Source organism: Ptychodera flava, chromosome 12, assembly GCF_041260155.1.
Source record: "Ptychodera flava strain L36383 chromosome 12, AS_Pfla_20210202, whole genome shotgun sequence".
Classification (NCBI taxonomy): domain Eukaryota; kingdom Metazoa; phylum Hemichordata; class Enteropneusta; family Ptychoderidae; genus Ptychodera; species Ptychodera flava.
In genome coordinates this window covers 38,761,372-38,778,736 of record NC_091939.1, presented here as the reverse complement: position 1 = coordinate 38,778,736, position 17,365 = coordinate 38,761,372, and the positions used below count along the sequence as shown (strand labels likewise).

At 37.7% G+C, this 17,365-nt stretch overlaps 1 protein-coding gene across 2 annotated transcripts in view; it reads left to right on the top strand.

The window, feature by feature from the left end:
- Positions 1-10,587: 10,587 nt before the first annotated feature.
- LOC139145826 (gamma-aminobutyric acid type B receptor subunit 2-like) overlaps positions 10,588-17,365 on the top strand; it is a 68,402-nt gene continuing 61,624 nt past the window's right edge. For both annotated transcript variants that reach the window (XM_070717235.1, XM_070717236.1), the window contains exon 1: positions 10,588-11,296. In XM_070717235.1, coding sequence (XP_070573336.1) covers positions 11,018-11,296 — 279 coding nt within the window. In that variant the 5' untranslated portion in view covers positions 10,588-11,017. The remainder of the gene's footprint in view (positions 11,297-17,365) is intronic.

The window sequence follows — 17,365 nt, the reverse complement described above, 5'->3', positions numbered from 1 at the left end:
ACTTGTACAGTCTACTACCTCCATGTAGTACAGCCTTACAGGACTAGTAGCCGGCCAAACACACAAAAAACAACGTCGCAGTGTAAAATCCGTAGGTCAGAACCGTTGATCATAAATTTTCAGAACCAGTGATGTTTAAAAGTTTTGTATTGATCTCTTCACTTAGGTTTATGTGAATGACTTTCTCATCGAGCTGCGTCTATAATTGTCCCGGGCATTGTCCATGCAACTTTGGGGCCTGCCTTAGCTCCCGGCTCCCTCCGATCGTCTGTAGACTACAGCCAAACTCACAGTCCTGAGCAAATTGTACAGTTGTGAAAGTCAGATATATGTATCATGAACTTTATACAAAAATATATAAACAACAGAATCAAACCAAGAGGTTAGTTTGCTGTCGGGCCGGGTGCGCAGGGGACGACTTTGCAGTGAGGCCGGGATCTCTCTTGTGTTCGAACTTCTACCATGCCTGGAGCTCCATCGCATCGCAGCTAGCCGATAATTGTACTACTGTAGTCCTTGTGAGGATTAGATACCCGTTACGTTCGATATTATTTGGAAATACTTTTAAATTTAATAAGTAAGACTTTTGTACTGCATTCAAGATATAATTTTTCCTTTCTGAGCGTTTTCAATTACGGCAACGATATGCAAAGTTGATAGGCTGTGTTGCCTGCTGCGTAGCCTGGCCGTACACAAAACTTCGTTTGAGTAGACGGAGCAGAATCAGTCCCGTCATTTATTTTCAACGAAATTTTCATTATACTCCATAATGGAAGAAACGACTAGTTCAATGATTACAATGGTGAAGTGTTGAATTTTTATTCATATATGTTTTTCTCTCTCAATTCATTCAGCAAACTTGATCTCCGTACCATCGGTCACAACGTGCAGTGCCTTGCATGAAGCTTACAATCGACTGCCTCCGTCTTTAGTTTAGCTTTTCAAGACGTTTGTTTGCACGGCTCATTGTAGTCGGAACAATCTGTAAACACTTACATATTTATATCTTTCCGGTATTTCACCCAACTTTCGCGCGTTTTTAGCTGAGTCTCCAGTTTCGATGGACCAGACCTTTTCGAAGAGCGTATGGTTTCTACGGACGCCACAGTAAAACTTGCGTAGATGTGGTTGAGCATGCGCGGTGGTGTGATTACGTTTCGTTTCGTGTGTCAACAAAGCTGACTTCTGGTCCGGACAAGAAGTCATTTTTCACTCCTTTTACTGTTAATCGTGAGGCGGGCTAGGCATGCAAACCATGCGATTCAGTATTAATTGTGGTCTACTTTCACATACTGAGGATGTCATTTTAATAAAAAATATGAAAAAAATTGTTAAAAGTTACAAATACTGGGGCTTTAAGATATGGCTATCTGGGCTTAACATTTCTCAACATTTTGATGATGGATGGCACCAACAAAAATGTTTTTAAAGTTATACCTCTGGCAGGTTGGTAAAATCATCTCAATAAATATCCATTTTTTATCATATCGCTTCCCATTGCAAGCATGTTAACGCAGGACAGACATTAAAATCACAATATTTATCTCCTCGTTTCACACTGATGTCATGCTCTTGTCTGTGCATGGATCGGTCTGTCCACAGTCCTGCCAAACTCGATACGAGGACCGTTGACCGACACACCTGGCGTTCTTTTGGCGTAATATCTAAGTGGTCCGAACTACTGATTTGATCGCAATCAGCTTTATACGTAAAGACTTTGTTCAAAATAGGATGAGCGAGTTCATTTAGCGGGAAGACTCCAGGTGCGCGCGCGTGTGTGAGCTTAACATGTAAATTTTTGCAAACGTATGGTATGATTATATTATATGATTCGTTGTGAACAAGGTTGTTGCCGTCAAATCGCAGATGAAATTCTACGAACTTTTTAATTCATGGGCGAATGTATCAAGGAAAGGCGTTATCATTGAGGTATCATGAGTGCCAGCCTTGCAGTGGTTCAACTTGGAGGGCATGTCGCTGTGTGTGAGATCATTTTCAAGAACACGTCTTTAGCAGCAAAGGGAGGTCGTTATGACTAGAATATTCTGTGGAGTGCGACTTCAACTTCTCTGCAGTATTTGCCACTTGAAGTAACACGAGTGAAGGTCAGCAATGCAACAGTTGAATCAGTCACGTTAATTTTTTTGTTCTAGCGTTTTACAGATGTATTCCTAATCGTTATAAAGCTGCTCTTTTGTTCAGGAAGAAGTATTTCTCAAGGTTCCTCTGTGTTACTTAACAGTTACCGGTAACAATAGATTGGAGATATTTTTGTTGTCAAGAAATGTTTTGTTTCACTGAAGTATATACCGTGCAGTTACGTATACGGTCTTTGTTTCGGTCGAAATTGTTAGAAAATGTCCATTGGTGGTCAGTGTCCCGTCCTTTTGGTTCGTAACACTACATTTTATTGACACCTCAAGGGCCACTATCAGAAAATATCCACTGCAGTGTAAGAAATGTGATTTTGTTGACAGCGCTCCGCCATGACAAAATGTCAGTTTACAGACAATTTAGCGAACTACAAAACTTAATTTTGTATTGGTCGTACGTATATATGATCAGTGACAGATCACCGTGCTATTGACATTGCATGAATAAGGACAAAAATTAAAAATGTAACGGAGCTATTCATCGTTTCTTTGCTCTTCGTATCTCATTCATTATGTAAAGGCTTTCACATCTAGATGATGACGCAATGAATAGACGCTTACAATATCGGGAATATGAGCTTCTTACGCTAATCGATTGATCCAGAGCGAGGTTACCAATACGGTGGATGACCCGCTTTACGCCCGTGTCTCCCGACACGTTGATAAGGTAACACCTTCTACTGTCACACGACTAGTATTCAGTGTATTTGCTGCCCTCTACCGTCCGTATGCATCGAAACTGTGTTGAGTCTGCCCCACCAGTAGTAATGGGCATCCGGTAGTACTAATTTCATTTATTAAAGTTCACATCTTTGGGCAATGAAGTAGTTAGAAAGTGTTACAAAAAACATTGATCTATGAGGATTATTGTCTGGAATTATTCATATTGCGTTTCTTTTTCAACGACCAATAACTGATGATTATATCATACTCGTATTGTCACTACAGTGAGTCACTAAAACTTAATAATAAAGCAACGATGTATACGTCAAAAATGTTTGAAAATGAAAAAATGAGAAGTTTCCATCTAAAGTACTCCACAAACTTATCGTCGTCAGATGCAAATTTCTCACTTTTTTTGCCTGTACTATGAAGTGTTAAGATTTCCCCCAGCGATGGCATTTCAAGCTGAGGTTGCTTTCTTTAGATGATCAGGCGAAATGAAAACTGTAGACTTTGACGATATTTTGGAAAGCTTGAAGAATTAGATGAGATTCGTTATTCACTATGATAAGACGTTCTAAATTTTAATATAACGATGTTTTTGACATAGATGGAATAATGAAGAAGTATATATGTATGTGGCCGGCGATATCATGTTTAGATACAACATCTTTTTTCGTAAAAGTAGAAATGATCTTATCATTTAAAGCTCAGCTAATCGGAAATTACAGGTAGTACTGGATGGTTACCAGGAATTATATTATCATGACTTACCCGTCGCATTTTGATTGGTCGAGCTGAACCACGTGACTGACCACAAATACACTGTAATGGTTCGTTTACATGCCCATGAATATGAATAATAAGATTAACAACTCAAAGTACTGTAACTTTACAGCTCAAACATAAATCATAATCAATTACAAAATAAAATGGAGCACTTGTAGGTCAAGTTAAGATACTTTTTTCTGAAAATATTTCCGGATTTGCCAATTTTTTACAGCGCGCGTGACAGTGCGTCGCGTATTGCTCAGTTTCTGGGGCCCAGCTGTCGTTCGCTCCTGAAATTTTCGGAAATTTTGACGGTTTTCTTGGGTTCACTGATAATATAATAGAAATAACAGACTCCGCTCTGACCATTAACGTTTATTTGTGGGCGCGGGCTCGAGGAAAGCCAAATTAACGGGCTCGGCAAGCCTTACCCGTTAATTTTTGGCTTTCCTCTCGCCCTTGCCCACAAATAAACGTTAATGGTCAGCGCGTCGCCCGTTATTTCTATATTGTATCGTTACGGAGTTCTATAAAACGACTGCTGAAAAATTCAACCGTTGAGCTTTCACATCATGCCTCGATATGGAACACAAAACAAATCAAAGCATAGATATCAGCAGCGACGTTGAAAGTTTTCCTGAAAGGCTTCAGGGTGTTTGCAATAGAAACCTTTTATCTCAAAATTGTGTTCAAATATCACCTATGTTTCTGAAGTGCTTGTTTTTAGCGTATTTTGAATCTACATTGGTGACAGTGATAACATTTTCCCCAGGGTGTAATTACGTGACAAGACGAAGGCAGGGATTACAAAAGTCGATTAGAGCTTCCAATCCTAACATTTTGTTATCTTCGTTTCCAAAGCAAATCGTTCATCACCAAAGAACGTCTATCTGGCTCTTATCTTTGATGTAACAGTAGAGTTCGACTTTTTTCATGGTCTTATCGATTGGCGCGCAAAATACAGCCATCATACCCGTTTTAAGATACGCAGTTTCTAGACATAAAATTCACTGATCAATGAAAATCAAACCCTGGCAGCATTATCGCCCGAAGCGAGGCCATTAATTCGCAGTAGAGACGTTTATCGGATTTTGGTGTACATCTGCTACACAACATCCGCCTTCAAAATATTGTTATTTTTTCAGACCTTAACTTCTCGTACTGTCCCGTCTTCTGAACACTCCAAATTCCAAGACTAAAATAAATATCAGTAAATCCCGTTGCTTTACATACTACTAAATAGCAACGTACGCCTTAAACCTTACAATGTAAATTAAATTCTTGTACAATAATCGTTTTTTTGTCAGCCCCAAGGTGTGTTTTCTTGAGGACAGCTCTAATGACCTGTCTACGAAATTCATTATAAAATCTACTTAGGTTTACGAAATCCCCTCGTCAACGTTTGCAGTTCATTGCCGGCGGTATTTAGAATGCAGCAAAACTCAGATAAGTTACCTTACTTTGCATGGTTGTCTATAGTCATTTTCGTTTATTTTCGTGGTTTTAACTTTTCATTGTTTTTTTTTTCGTGTTTATCAAGTAAATGGTGTTTCCGTACGTAGCATGTTGAAACGCTCTTGTATTCAGATTGACAGCAAAGCCTGCGAATGTAAAACTTGAATTAATCCTAATGTGAAATTCGTGAACATTTAGGAAAAGAATGAGTTGATCTATATGTGTACGTGAATGAGAGTAGGTCACAGTAACATTTGTTCTCTTGGGTTTTCTCTTTATTTGTTATACGTATACATCTAGATATTTTCAGGCTGATCATTCCTTTCAAAGTGTTAAACTGAACAAAGTAATTGCTTTATGGTTAAGTAACATGCAATATGTACTGTGTTGAAAGCGCTCTGTAGGGCTTTGCTGCCGAGTTGCTGATCGCTGATGCGCGTGTGTGCGTCGGTGAAAAAATTGGGTACTTATTTTTTTAAAAACACAACAAATTGTCCACAGTTAGTTCAGAAATATTGCATACTGTACATGGATGAAATTAAATGAACCAACGTTTATGTTTTAAGCCACATTTGCAAATATTAGTAAACATCTGCTTTATTACTACAGACTTGAAAACGTCCCCTGTACATGAAATATCAGTCACATGGCCTCCATTGCCCAATGAAAGTGCCTTAAATTCTTAACAGGCACGAAACACAACCCATAATATATACGCATACAAACCAGAACTGCCGCTTTAAAAATTAACACTCGCCGACTCATGATGTGTGAGCTAATAGATTAAATTGGGTTACCACATCTCTCAAAATACTAAATACAGATATCAACAGTTATAATACTGTTCCTTTAAATAGAATTTTAAAATACTACTTTTTGGCCATCTGCCCTTTTGACATTCGGAAATTACTAACTTTCCACATCAAAGTGTATTAGGATGAAAATAATAGCATGGAGTCCCGTGACGTTATTGATATGAAAGCCTCATATTTTCGCAAATGTCAGAAACTAAGGAAACTGTAACCGGAACTTGCATATTTCCCTGCTAAATTTAACGCAACCACCTGAATAATAATAGACGCTAGTTTTTGTGATAAAATAGTGATAAAAGTTAATGGCTTGCCGTGCACTCTCATATGACTTGTAAATTTTAATCACTATAAATACGACCGTTGAAAACTGACATAGACGTAAAAGGGTACGGTACTCTCAGTAGGTGTTATCTGTTACAGCAGTCTACATTGTACTGGTAATGCCTGATTCACTGTTGCACATAAGACGATACTGATCAGTGACTTACCGGGATCTGTTTTTAATATCAGGTGAAATGAATTTTCTGTAAAGCAAAGAAGGAAATAATATGCTGCCCGCCTGCTCAGGGCGGGTAAAGATTTTGTCGGGCAGGTGATATTTCACAGTTACCCGCCCGATGGACAAATGTAAATAATCACCGATTTTCAGTTTGTCAAGATCAGAGGTGAGGCATACGAGTATAAAGTATGCAAGACAAAGTTATCAGGGCAAGTACTATTGTCCTTAGGCGGGTGACTTTCCCAGCTACCTGCCCGATGTCTTGTTGTTATGTACTCAACTTCTCTTCACAGAGACGAACATCTGGACGAGAACAAAGATTAAAGTTGAAACGTGGATGAGGTCAAGAAAATTTAACCTTCGTGCAAATTACAACAGTCAGGTCATAACTATAGATACGTGAAATGGCCGCTAACCTGTTAACATGGCAAGTGTTTGCGATGTTTTCATAAAACTAAAACTCGAACTATCTGTCGATGAAGCCTTTTGTTTTAAGAGATGGATCTCTCTGCAAACATTATGAACATGCATTGCTTAGCGTAATATTATGGTTTGTATAACGTATACTTTCCTGTCACCTTTCCTTTCGCTGACACACTGTTTGAGAGTAGTACAATATTTCGTTAGTTTTCCAGGCGACATTATAAAGGCAAACTAGAATTTCAATTTCCATGGTCTTTACCTAGCGACAATGTCACCTGACACGTTCTCGGAAGTCGGATCTAAAGAGCTTCTTTATCAGTGTGTACTTCTGTATTGAAAGGGACAAGTTCGTGCAACGTTTATGTTTGCTCCAAATAATCCATAAGCTGAGGTATCCTACAAAAGCTATTTGCTGCTTACTCTACTCAAACGTAGTTTTGCCTCGACCGTAGACAGGACACTATTAGTGAGATGCCTCAACGCAGTTTTCTTAAAACACACCATCAATCAACACGATTATTTTATATGCAGAAATTGCCTTTTTCTATTTTTATTGCATTGAATTCGTTATGTACGGCAACTTAACCTGCTCAAACAGCATGGCATTACTTTGTCATTTCTTTCCATTTGTTGAACCAAAAAAGCATTAAAGGAAATGAATATAACTAATAAAGAAAAAGTCCGAGTTTCTGCATCATTCTATGATATCAGTACAATTTTCAATTGTTACCTGCAAGCTATTGCTATCTCCTACTGTCAGATGACTAAAACTAGTATAAAACCATTTCGTAATTTTATGTACAAGTACATTTTATCCTATGAGAGCAAGACTGAGTCTTTTGAAAGGATTTCGTTATTTGTTTGTCTCCCCTGTGACAATTATTTGAAAGAAACCATTACGAAAGCATTAGTATTATACGCAGTCGCTGCCACTATATGCATGCTAGCACATAAAAGACTGGGCTAATGTGCATGCTAGCACATACAGGACTGGACCACTATGCATGCTAGCACATACAGGACTGGACCACTATGCATGCTAGCACATACAGAACTGGACAACTATGCATGCTAGCACATACAGAAGTGGACCATCATGTATGCTAGCACATACCGGACTGGACCACTATGTATGCTGGCACATACAGGACTGGACCACTAAGTATGCTAGCACATACAGAACTGACCACTATGTATGCTGACACATACAGGACTGGACCACTAAGTATGCTAGCACATACAGAACTGGACCACTATGCATGCTAGCACATACAAGATTGAGCTGATGTGCATGCTGGCACATACAGGACTGGACCACTATGTATGCTGACACATACAGAACAGGACCACTATGCATGCGAGCACATACAGCACTGGACCACTGTGCATGCTAGCACATACAGGACTAGAAGAGTATAAAGCGTTATTTCGTCTCCAGGGCTTGAAATAACTTTTTCCCCTGATAGTCCCATTGGGCTACCATTTTCTGAGTTGGTAGCCTAGTGACAAGGTTGGTAGCCCATGTTTAAATGAAGATAATTTTTGGTCGGAAATAATTCATATACTAATGTTGACACGTATCAGATGAAGTCGGCAAAAGTCGAGTGTTGGGTTTAGTACTAGGGACGCTATTATAATTTTGTGTTTAATTGTGATTGATACATTGTGATTAAATAACCTACGAAAATGAATTTTCATTGGCCATCATTTCCCGACCTGTCATCCAGTACATCAGTTCAGATAATGATATTTCATTGAAAGTTTTCGCAGCAAACTCGACAGCACTGTCACCTTCATTTTGCATGACAAAGTCATAGTCTGGCCTTTCTGTGTCCAGCTGGGTGACTGTATCAGCGTCGGTCATCTCACAGCGACCAACATCATATCGAACTAATAATTTCATATCCCAGGCTTTGGTAGTCCGTGTGGGCTACCATTTCATGGGTTTTGGTACCCCAGGGAAAAGTTGGTAGTCTGTGGACGCGGGACTGCCGCTAATTCGAGCCCTGGTCTCCGTTTACCTTCCCTTGAATGAAAATTTTGAGAAGCTTTCTTCGATATCAAACAGCTGTGTACCATTAGACGAGTAACCGTACATTTCGAGATCTCGCGAGAGGTTGACATTGATAGTATTTGTCAATCTTCCAGTCTCATGAAACAGCCTTGTGTGACTTTATATCTGTGACGTCCAACAGAAACTATAGTAACTTTTATCCTTAACGCAGCAGATGATACATCATTTATCGCGTGTCACGTGATAATTCAAGATCTGGTGATGTCGGTAAAGTCTCTTAAGCAGTACCGAGTTTTAACCACCTTCAGCGATATGAGAACTGCAAGCACAGACCTTTGATCAAAGGAGCCCATATTGTTCAGGGCAACTTCTTATAATTAACCGGCTTTCATTGGCGTATCGTGTTTCTGCCATTCTTATTAGCTTAGTAAATTATCCCCCGGATTTTAATTCTGTCTGTTTGTCTATACACGGTGACTGTCTAAGTATCTGGTCTGTACGTCCATCTGTATGTGTGTCATTTCTATCGATCGATACCTCTCTCACTTAGTTTCACGTTGATCTTGTAAATTTTACGATTGGGTCACATACGATTTTAGCCGCATACAAATCATTCAAGTCAACGTGCACGTCAGTGCACTTCATTTTAACTAATTCCTCTGACTGCTTAATCCACACAGGTTGTATTCTCAAACATTGACTGTAGTGGATACAAGGTATGTGGCAAATATAAATTCGGTTTTTGCTCTCGAGTTTGCAAGGCATTACCTGTCAATTGAATAATTTCACTTCACTGATATTCCAATTCAGTTTAATTTTTGTGTGGAGACAAAACCAATTTAACGACAAAAGCCTACTGGTCGTTTCTTACGCTCCCATAGCTCCTGACTCCGGGAAAATTATTAATCGCAGTAATTCAATTAGAACAACATTTCAATCCCAACTCCGAAATGTGTTCTATTATGCCGATAAGTCTAGCGTGTAATCGGATTACAAGTTCAGGAAACAAGTCATGGTAACCTCGCAGTTTAATAGTTTGTAATTCACAGTGTGTTACTGACTTCCAAGGACATGGTCAATGTTTGTCCTTATTCCACGCTTTGAGTTGGCAGGGCAAAGGAACTGGAAATACTCCATGTACTGGTATATCTCATCTGGCCTAGGCCGCAGATAAGTGCCTCTTCTTGAAGACATCATATGTTTCGTTTGTAAAGGGAATTTTTGTATTTTCTAACTTTCAAAAGGGAACACTCCGGGAATATAGACACACGCAGACACAATCTCGAAGTAGACTGATGTCCTCGTGGGAAATTACACTGCTCGATACGAAAAGCAAAGCGTTATAAATAATAATAATAATAATAATAATAATAATAATAAAATTACTTCAGGTACAAAGTAAAATATCTGTTAATTCAGTTTCATGAATCCTGCAATCTTCAGATAGAACTCACAGATAGAACTCAGTTCTATCTGAAGATTGCAGGATGCATGAAACTTACACATAACATTTACACATAGCATGAGCATGTTGGCAAGAAAGTTACAATGGCAGGTTACGTTCAGGTTACATTCACTAGTTTATATTTGGTAATCCAAGCGCCATTAAATGCAGGGCTGGTTGCAATGAAATCACTCAAACGGAAGAGTGATTTGAAATCATCACAGCTAGAGAATTGTACACATACCATCATAGCATTGTGTTCATTCAACTCGTAAATCTGACAACGCTGTCTAATTACTACTCACACAGTCTGTGATGCATCAGTTTATTGTTAAAATCAGGTCATACACTTTAATGGGAAATGTTCACGTGAGCGACACTAATGTATACTACACACATTGGCTGAAAGGCATTTTTAACATACGCTAGACTGTAGCAGACTTACATTTCTGAAGACTGCTCCTACAGATGCCCGGACTACTTTTTAAGGAACCCGGCTTCAACGCAGTCACGTAAAAATCTAATACGAAAAGTCTGAAGTCTGCCTTTTGATGCTTACGGGAATCAGTACGTCGATGACAAGACTGTCGCCGGTATATCCAGATCGCATTTGAATAACTTCAGCATGACTGATATAACTTTGAAAAACACTCCGATCACGTGCTTAATTCGGGAAGCAGCTGTACAACCATCCTAACGGTATTCGAGCCTCGGCGTTTACCAGTGTTTCACGTAGTCCGTACTTCATCACGTGCTTTCTTCTATTATTTAGTTTTCAGCACGATGAGAGGAAATCACATGATTTGCCAAGTTATATCATGTACAATGTATTACATCATGGTATACATTTGTCCCGTCAATGCAAACCTTGTGAGAATTGAAAGTACACGGAAAGCGCTGGATCTACACTTTGCTTCACTTTTTCCATTTACTTCAGAAGATGATGGAATGGACAAAGCCTGGGGTGTAAAACCAGCCATAGATTTAGCTTTGAAGGCGGTTAATAATGACAGATATACGTTGTCTCAACATCGCCTGCAAATGGACGTTTATGACACAAAGGTAGGTTTTAAAGTAATTTCGTAAATGACCTTACTACAAGACAACATTGCACGGAATAGAGTTAAGCCATGGCTGGTGTAGCGAGATTGTTAACTTGGGGTTATCCCACTGTATAGTCAGAAAGAACAATTAACGCTACCACAATGCAAGGCATCATTTGAAATCTTATGATCATTTGACATACATTTCACATGAGAGAGAGCCGCTTGCGTCAATATGAAGCTACAAATAACGTAGATGCGTTAGGAAATACGCCAGTCGATCCTCGAAAACTAATTATTATCAAAAATCGCGGTTTCTTATGCGTCCCTCGAACAACCACTTAACAATTTTGCAATATATGGTGTTTGAATCTTAGTTTTAACATTCGCAAAATCAGCTTCATAGCTTTCCAACTATAACCCGGAAATAGGAAACAAGCGATCTAACGGCCGATATAGCTCTGCTGTGTTTATGTAGAGAATAACTATTTTTGATACATGTTTATCGAAGGTGGAAATCTTTGATAGTTCATTTCAGTGGCCAGAAAAAAGTGGCTAAAATAGCTGCAAAAATACACAATTGAAGATTTCATCATAATTTGAATATATCACATTGGATCACCCAAGAAAACATGTCATTCAAAGCTATCTGGCGAGTAGTTTCTTGAGAATGAAATTTTCTGACCAAAAAAGGCAAATTGCCCCCAAATATAAAAATTTCAGATTTCACCATAATTTCAATATATCATATATTGAAATAATCCCTTGGAACCTGTATACCAAATATCAAAGCTATCGACTTGCAGTTTTTGAGAAACAAATTTTTTGACCAAAAATGGCAAAAATTGCCCCAAAAATACAAAATTGCAGATTTCATCATAATTTCAATATATCACATTTAGTTCATCTGTAGGAACCTGCATATCGAATTTCAAAGCTATCAGACCAGTACTTTTTGAGAAACACATTTTTTGACCCAAAACGGAAAAAATTGCCCCAAAAATACAAAATTACAGATTTCATCAGAAATTCAATATATAGGCCTATTACCTAGTTCATATGTAGAAACCTGTATACCAAATTTCAAAGCTATTAGACTAGCACTTTTTGAGAAACTAATTTTTTGACTAAAAATGGAAAAAAAATTGCTCCAAAAATACAAATTGCAGATTTCATCATAATTTCAATAAATCATTTAGTTCATCTATAGGAACCTGCGTATACCAAATTTCTAAGCTATCAGATGAGTAGTTTTGGAAATACACATTTTTTGACCAAGAATTGCCAAAATTGCCCCCAAAATACAAAATTACAGATTTCATCAGAAATTCAATATATTACTTAGGTCATCTGTAGAAACCTGTATACCAAATTTCAAAGCTATCAGATGAGTAGTTTTGGAAATACACATTTTTTGACCATAAATGGCCAAAATCGCCCCAAAAATACAAAATTACAGATTTCATCAGAATTTAAATTTCAAAGCTATCAGACCAGTACTTTTTGAGAAACACATTTTTTGACAAAAAATGGCAAAAATTGCCTTAAAAATGCAAATTTGCATATTTCTGCACAATTTCCTCAAATCTGAAATAGATAATCCCTAGGGACCTATGTACCAAATATCAAAGCTATCTGACCGGTAGTTTTGAAGAAGAAGATTTTTAAAGATTTTTTGACCAAAAACGACAAAAATTGCCTTAAAAATACAAATATGCAAATTTCACCACGATTTGAACAAATCTAACTGAAGTTACCATAAGTAAACTGCATATCAAATTTCAAAGCAATCGGACAAGCGGTTTCAGAGAAGAAGATTTTTTTACAAAAAACAGCAAAAAATGCCCCAAAAATACAAATATGCAAATTTCACCACGATTTGAAAAACTTAAGCGAGGTCACCCAAAGTGAACTGCATGTAAAATTTCAAAGCAATCGGACTTGCGGTTTCAGAGGAGAAGGCAATTGTTGACAGACGGCGGACGACGACGGTAAATCAACCTATTTGATAAGCTCCGCGTCGCTGACAGCGGAGCTAAAAAGTGGTGACAGGCAAGCGCGACTAAAGGTACAGTTTTATGGAAGATGACTTCAGTAGAGCTTATTCTGCAATGTTGATTATGATCATAACTTTTTGCAGATTCGATCAATGACCTTAGAAGCAAACGATATGGTATTGTGTTTGTCTTCAATACTGCAGCATTCAAAGTTAGATTTTTAGCCGATAACAAAGAAAGAGAGATGAGTGTAGATATCGATGACTGATAGCTTTCTCTGTAAACGTGAAATCATTTTGTTTGCAAATCTGTCAACATGACGACTGTAAAATCTGTTACGACTCGATGGGACTTGTGCAGCTGACAAAGAAAGACTGCATATTCTGTTCCGTCTGATGTACAGGCAAATCCGTTGCCATGGCGAAGACCAAGTTAGCTCACAGAGGGTGATAAACTAACACACATATCAGCTTTAAACTAGTGACACCAAACTGAGTGACTTAAAGTGTAAAGATGTAAAAATGCAGTGTATCTGATACAAAGTGTACGGTGGAATAACAAATTATCCGGGTGAGACAGCAAGCATCATCCCCCGGGGGGTGGTGCTTGCTAACCCACAAGGATAATAAAATATTCAACATTCACAAAATAGCTAGAGTTTTTTTCTATACTCGTTTCGAAGCAGCATTTGTGATAATATATATATATATATATATATATATATATATATCTATATATTATATATATATATGTATATATATATAAATTGGCATACTGTCTGATTCATGTTGTGTGGATCGATATTTAAATAGTTTACCATTTAAATATATTCAAGTAATAAATGATTCCAATGATTAAAAATGTGTACCTGGAGTTACATCACGGTAGTTATGTTGAACGCAACTGTAAAGTTACAAGCCATCAGGTGTATCTTTATAAAGCACGCATCTGAGTCCACTGCCGTATTGAAAATGTCAACGAAACTCCCTATACATTAAATGCCCAATTCTATGATTCTATTATCGCCAAATAGTAATGTTTGATTGACGTTTGGGAGATAATCGGGTTAATGCTGTCGCAGTCCTTGACACGAATTTCCCATAATATCCAAAATATGTTGCGCAATGGCGAATGTTCATAATCTGATTAGTATTAGATAAATGCTTTGAAAAAATAAGATCACTGTATGACAAGATTTAAGCCAAAATAATTTAAAGCAACCAACATTTACATATGATTTATGATACTTGGATTAACTTTGGCATGAATCTATTTATACTAGGGTCATACATTATTCTAACACTTTGACCTATGACCTGCGATGCAAACGTGTACCTGCACTAGTTAACCCATCATACCTTGACAGCTTGTGTTTGATGTATACATCTTAATTTGTTAAACCGCCGACAGTGATTCAAATGCAATTATAGTACAGACTTTAATATGTCGTAAATAATGAATTGTTTTACGAGTATTTCGTCCGACGGACCCAGCGCGATGACGTTTTATCACAACTGTCATCGCGAGTGGTTTGGTTTGCCTATTAGCTGTCGTGTATTTATATTAGAAATTACCGCGTTTATTAGAGTAATTGGAATACGTAAAATAGGTGGGCTGCTTTGAAATGCATTACATCACGTATGCTTGATGGTATTCTCTGTTTAAAATACGCGACAGCCTCTAAATAGTCCTGCTGTTTTCTTTACAACATGTGACAGCTTTCAAACTATAATTATCTTTAATGGGCAGTTATTTGTCAAGGGAATATGATTCTAACAGGAAGGTGAGAATCCTTCTCCGGCTAATACTTCATTGTGTCACCAGCATTTTCCCCGATTTTGAAAATTTACATCTAGACTATATATCAGTAATCTGTCTTAAATCGAACAAATGCACTACTTTTGACAATTTTTGAAATTTTTTATGTGTTATTTAGTTTACTAATAATCTTTGCATGTGTTAATGCTTTTTGTTTGCGGTGTTCATGCTTTTTCTAAATGTGCAACAATGACCAATTTTATAACCAAATTGCTCGGTACGTCACAGGAATTATTTCGTCGTTTTGTTGACATACAGACTCGTAGCAGAGCGAATCCCACTAACAGTTCACCATATGTCACTTAACACATCAACGTGTTCGTAATTTCTCACATCATATAAAAATAACAGTGTCGAAAGATTGCGTTCCGCTGTAATGACTAACCGTGATTCGTTGATGTAAACCACGCCCTGAGTGTCTGTATTTTTCCACGCATTGATACACGGAATCAGAACTATTTCAGGAAGATTGCATGGTGATGAAAGGTGAAAGAAATCTACGCCTTAAACTTTGCTTTGTTTTGTTTAACATCATGTCATATAGGTTTCTATTTCTGAATGAAAATGGCGATTAGATGTCAATTATGACTTTTTTCTGTGCAAGAAGTCTGCACGAACTAAAATAATACTTTTATCCGCATACGATTATCCCCGAACAGTTTTAATGTTGTTCATGGTAATTGCGTGACTTATATGTATCAATACTTTGCACATCCTCCCTCGCCAAACCACCCAGTAAAAGCCTAAGTTCTTGGCGAGAAAGAGTCCCTTTCTCTTGGAAAGAGGCCTAGGTCTAAATTTTTACCCATAGCGTTGTCTATCATGGGTGAACAGTATTCCGAAGGGTTTAACTAAACGTTTATAATTTGAAAATATGTGATAGAATACGTTTTTAGAAGCACATTTATTAGTAATATTTGAAAAGTTATACACTTTGGAGAATCGTTGGCTTGTCTGACAACATTGGTTGTAGCCAGCTATACATTGCAAAATGTAACTTAACTGATCATCGATTCTTGAACGTGATAGATAATTATATGCACGAGAAAAGCCTGAATAAATTAAGATAAATAGCCTCGCATCATTGGCTATGTTAATTATCATAGTCTTTAAGCGATTTGGTTTGCTGTAAATACTGAGGTTGTATTTATCATTTAAATCGACATTTCATGCGAATTTCTGTGAAATTAGTTGTACGGATGGATAAAACGAGAGACACACATACTTAAATGCCAAAGTCAAGGTTATTCAACTTTATTGACCCTCAATGCATCTTCTGATAAGTCTTCAACGTTGGTAGATATGGATGTGTTCAAACCTATCAACGTGTGTAGATATGGATGTGTTCAAATCTATGGATGTGTACATATCTATGGATGTGTACAAACCTATCTCTTACCCAAAGATGTACAAACATATCTCTTACCCTCAAAATAAAATTCTTTCCGGTCTCGAATGTCGGACAGCATAGGGAGTTCATTGTCTAGAAGGTTGTGAAAGGGTTTCCTAAATTGAAATTAGAGTCGGCAGGCAGGAACACTTTAATCGCCTCTAAAATTTACCTGCCTCTTCACATGGCTGTTGCAATGAAATGGGCTTATTTTATCGTTATTGATTCTGACAGAAAGTGCCTTAAGATAATTGTGATAGTATCTTCCAAACCCTGCTGTCATTATTCATCAAACGGCAAAGTACATCTTCGATTTTTCACACTCTAGTTAGTGAAGATTTGATATCTCGCCTAATGCATTCACAAATTTGTAAGCTCTGTGGTTTGATGGATTCTGAGGTCACAGGCGTGATGAATTTCTTCAACACTTTGTTTTGAACGTTGTGATAAATTTTTTATCACATTTAGAGAACGCTAGGTCCAAATTTTGATAGGCACATAAGTTTACTGGCCAATCACCTGTAGGGAGACCTCGCCGATAGGTCAGTTGTTAAGACAGATTAATGGCACACGTAGTATTCGGTGGGAATTTTTAATGTTCAGTTGTGACCTTAAATTGGTCGGCAGCTCCCTTCACCGCTCAAATATGTAACAGACTGAATGTCCTTTCTGAATCAGCCTTCTGTGATGGCAAAAAACTAACTCTAGTACTTGGGCGGCTACTTGTAGAGCTGAAGCAATTTTGAATCTGTTTTACAAATGTATTATGCCTATGCAAGGCAGCGCTTATAATTACATCATTAATTGATGAATGTTTCAAGGGTTATCACATACTGACTGATACTCATACACACTCGGCTCTGTATTGATTACGTTATCGGGG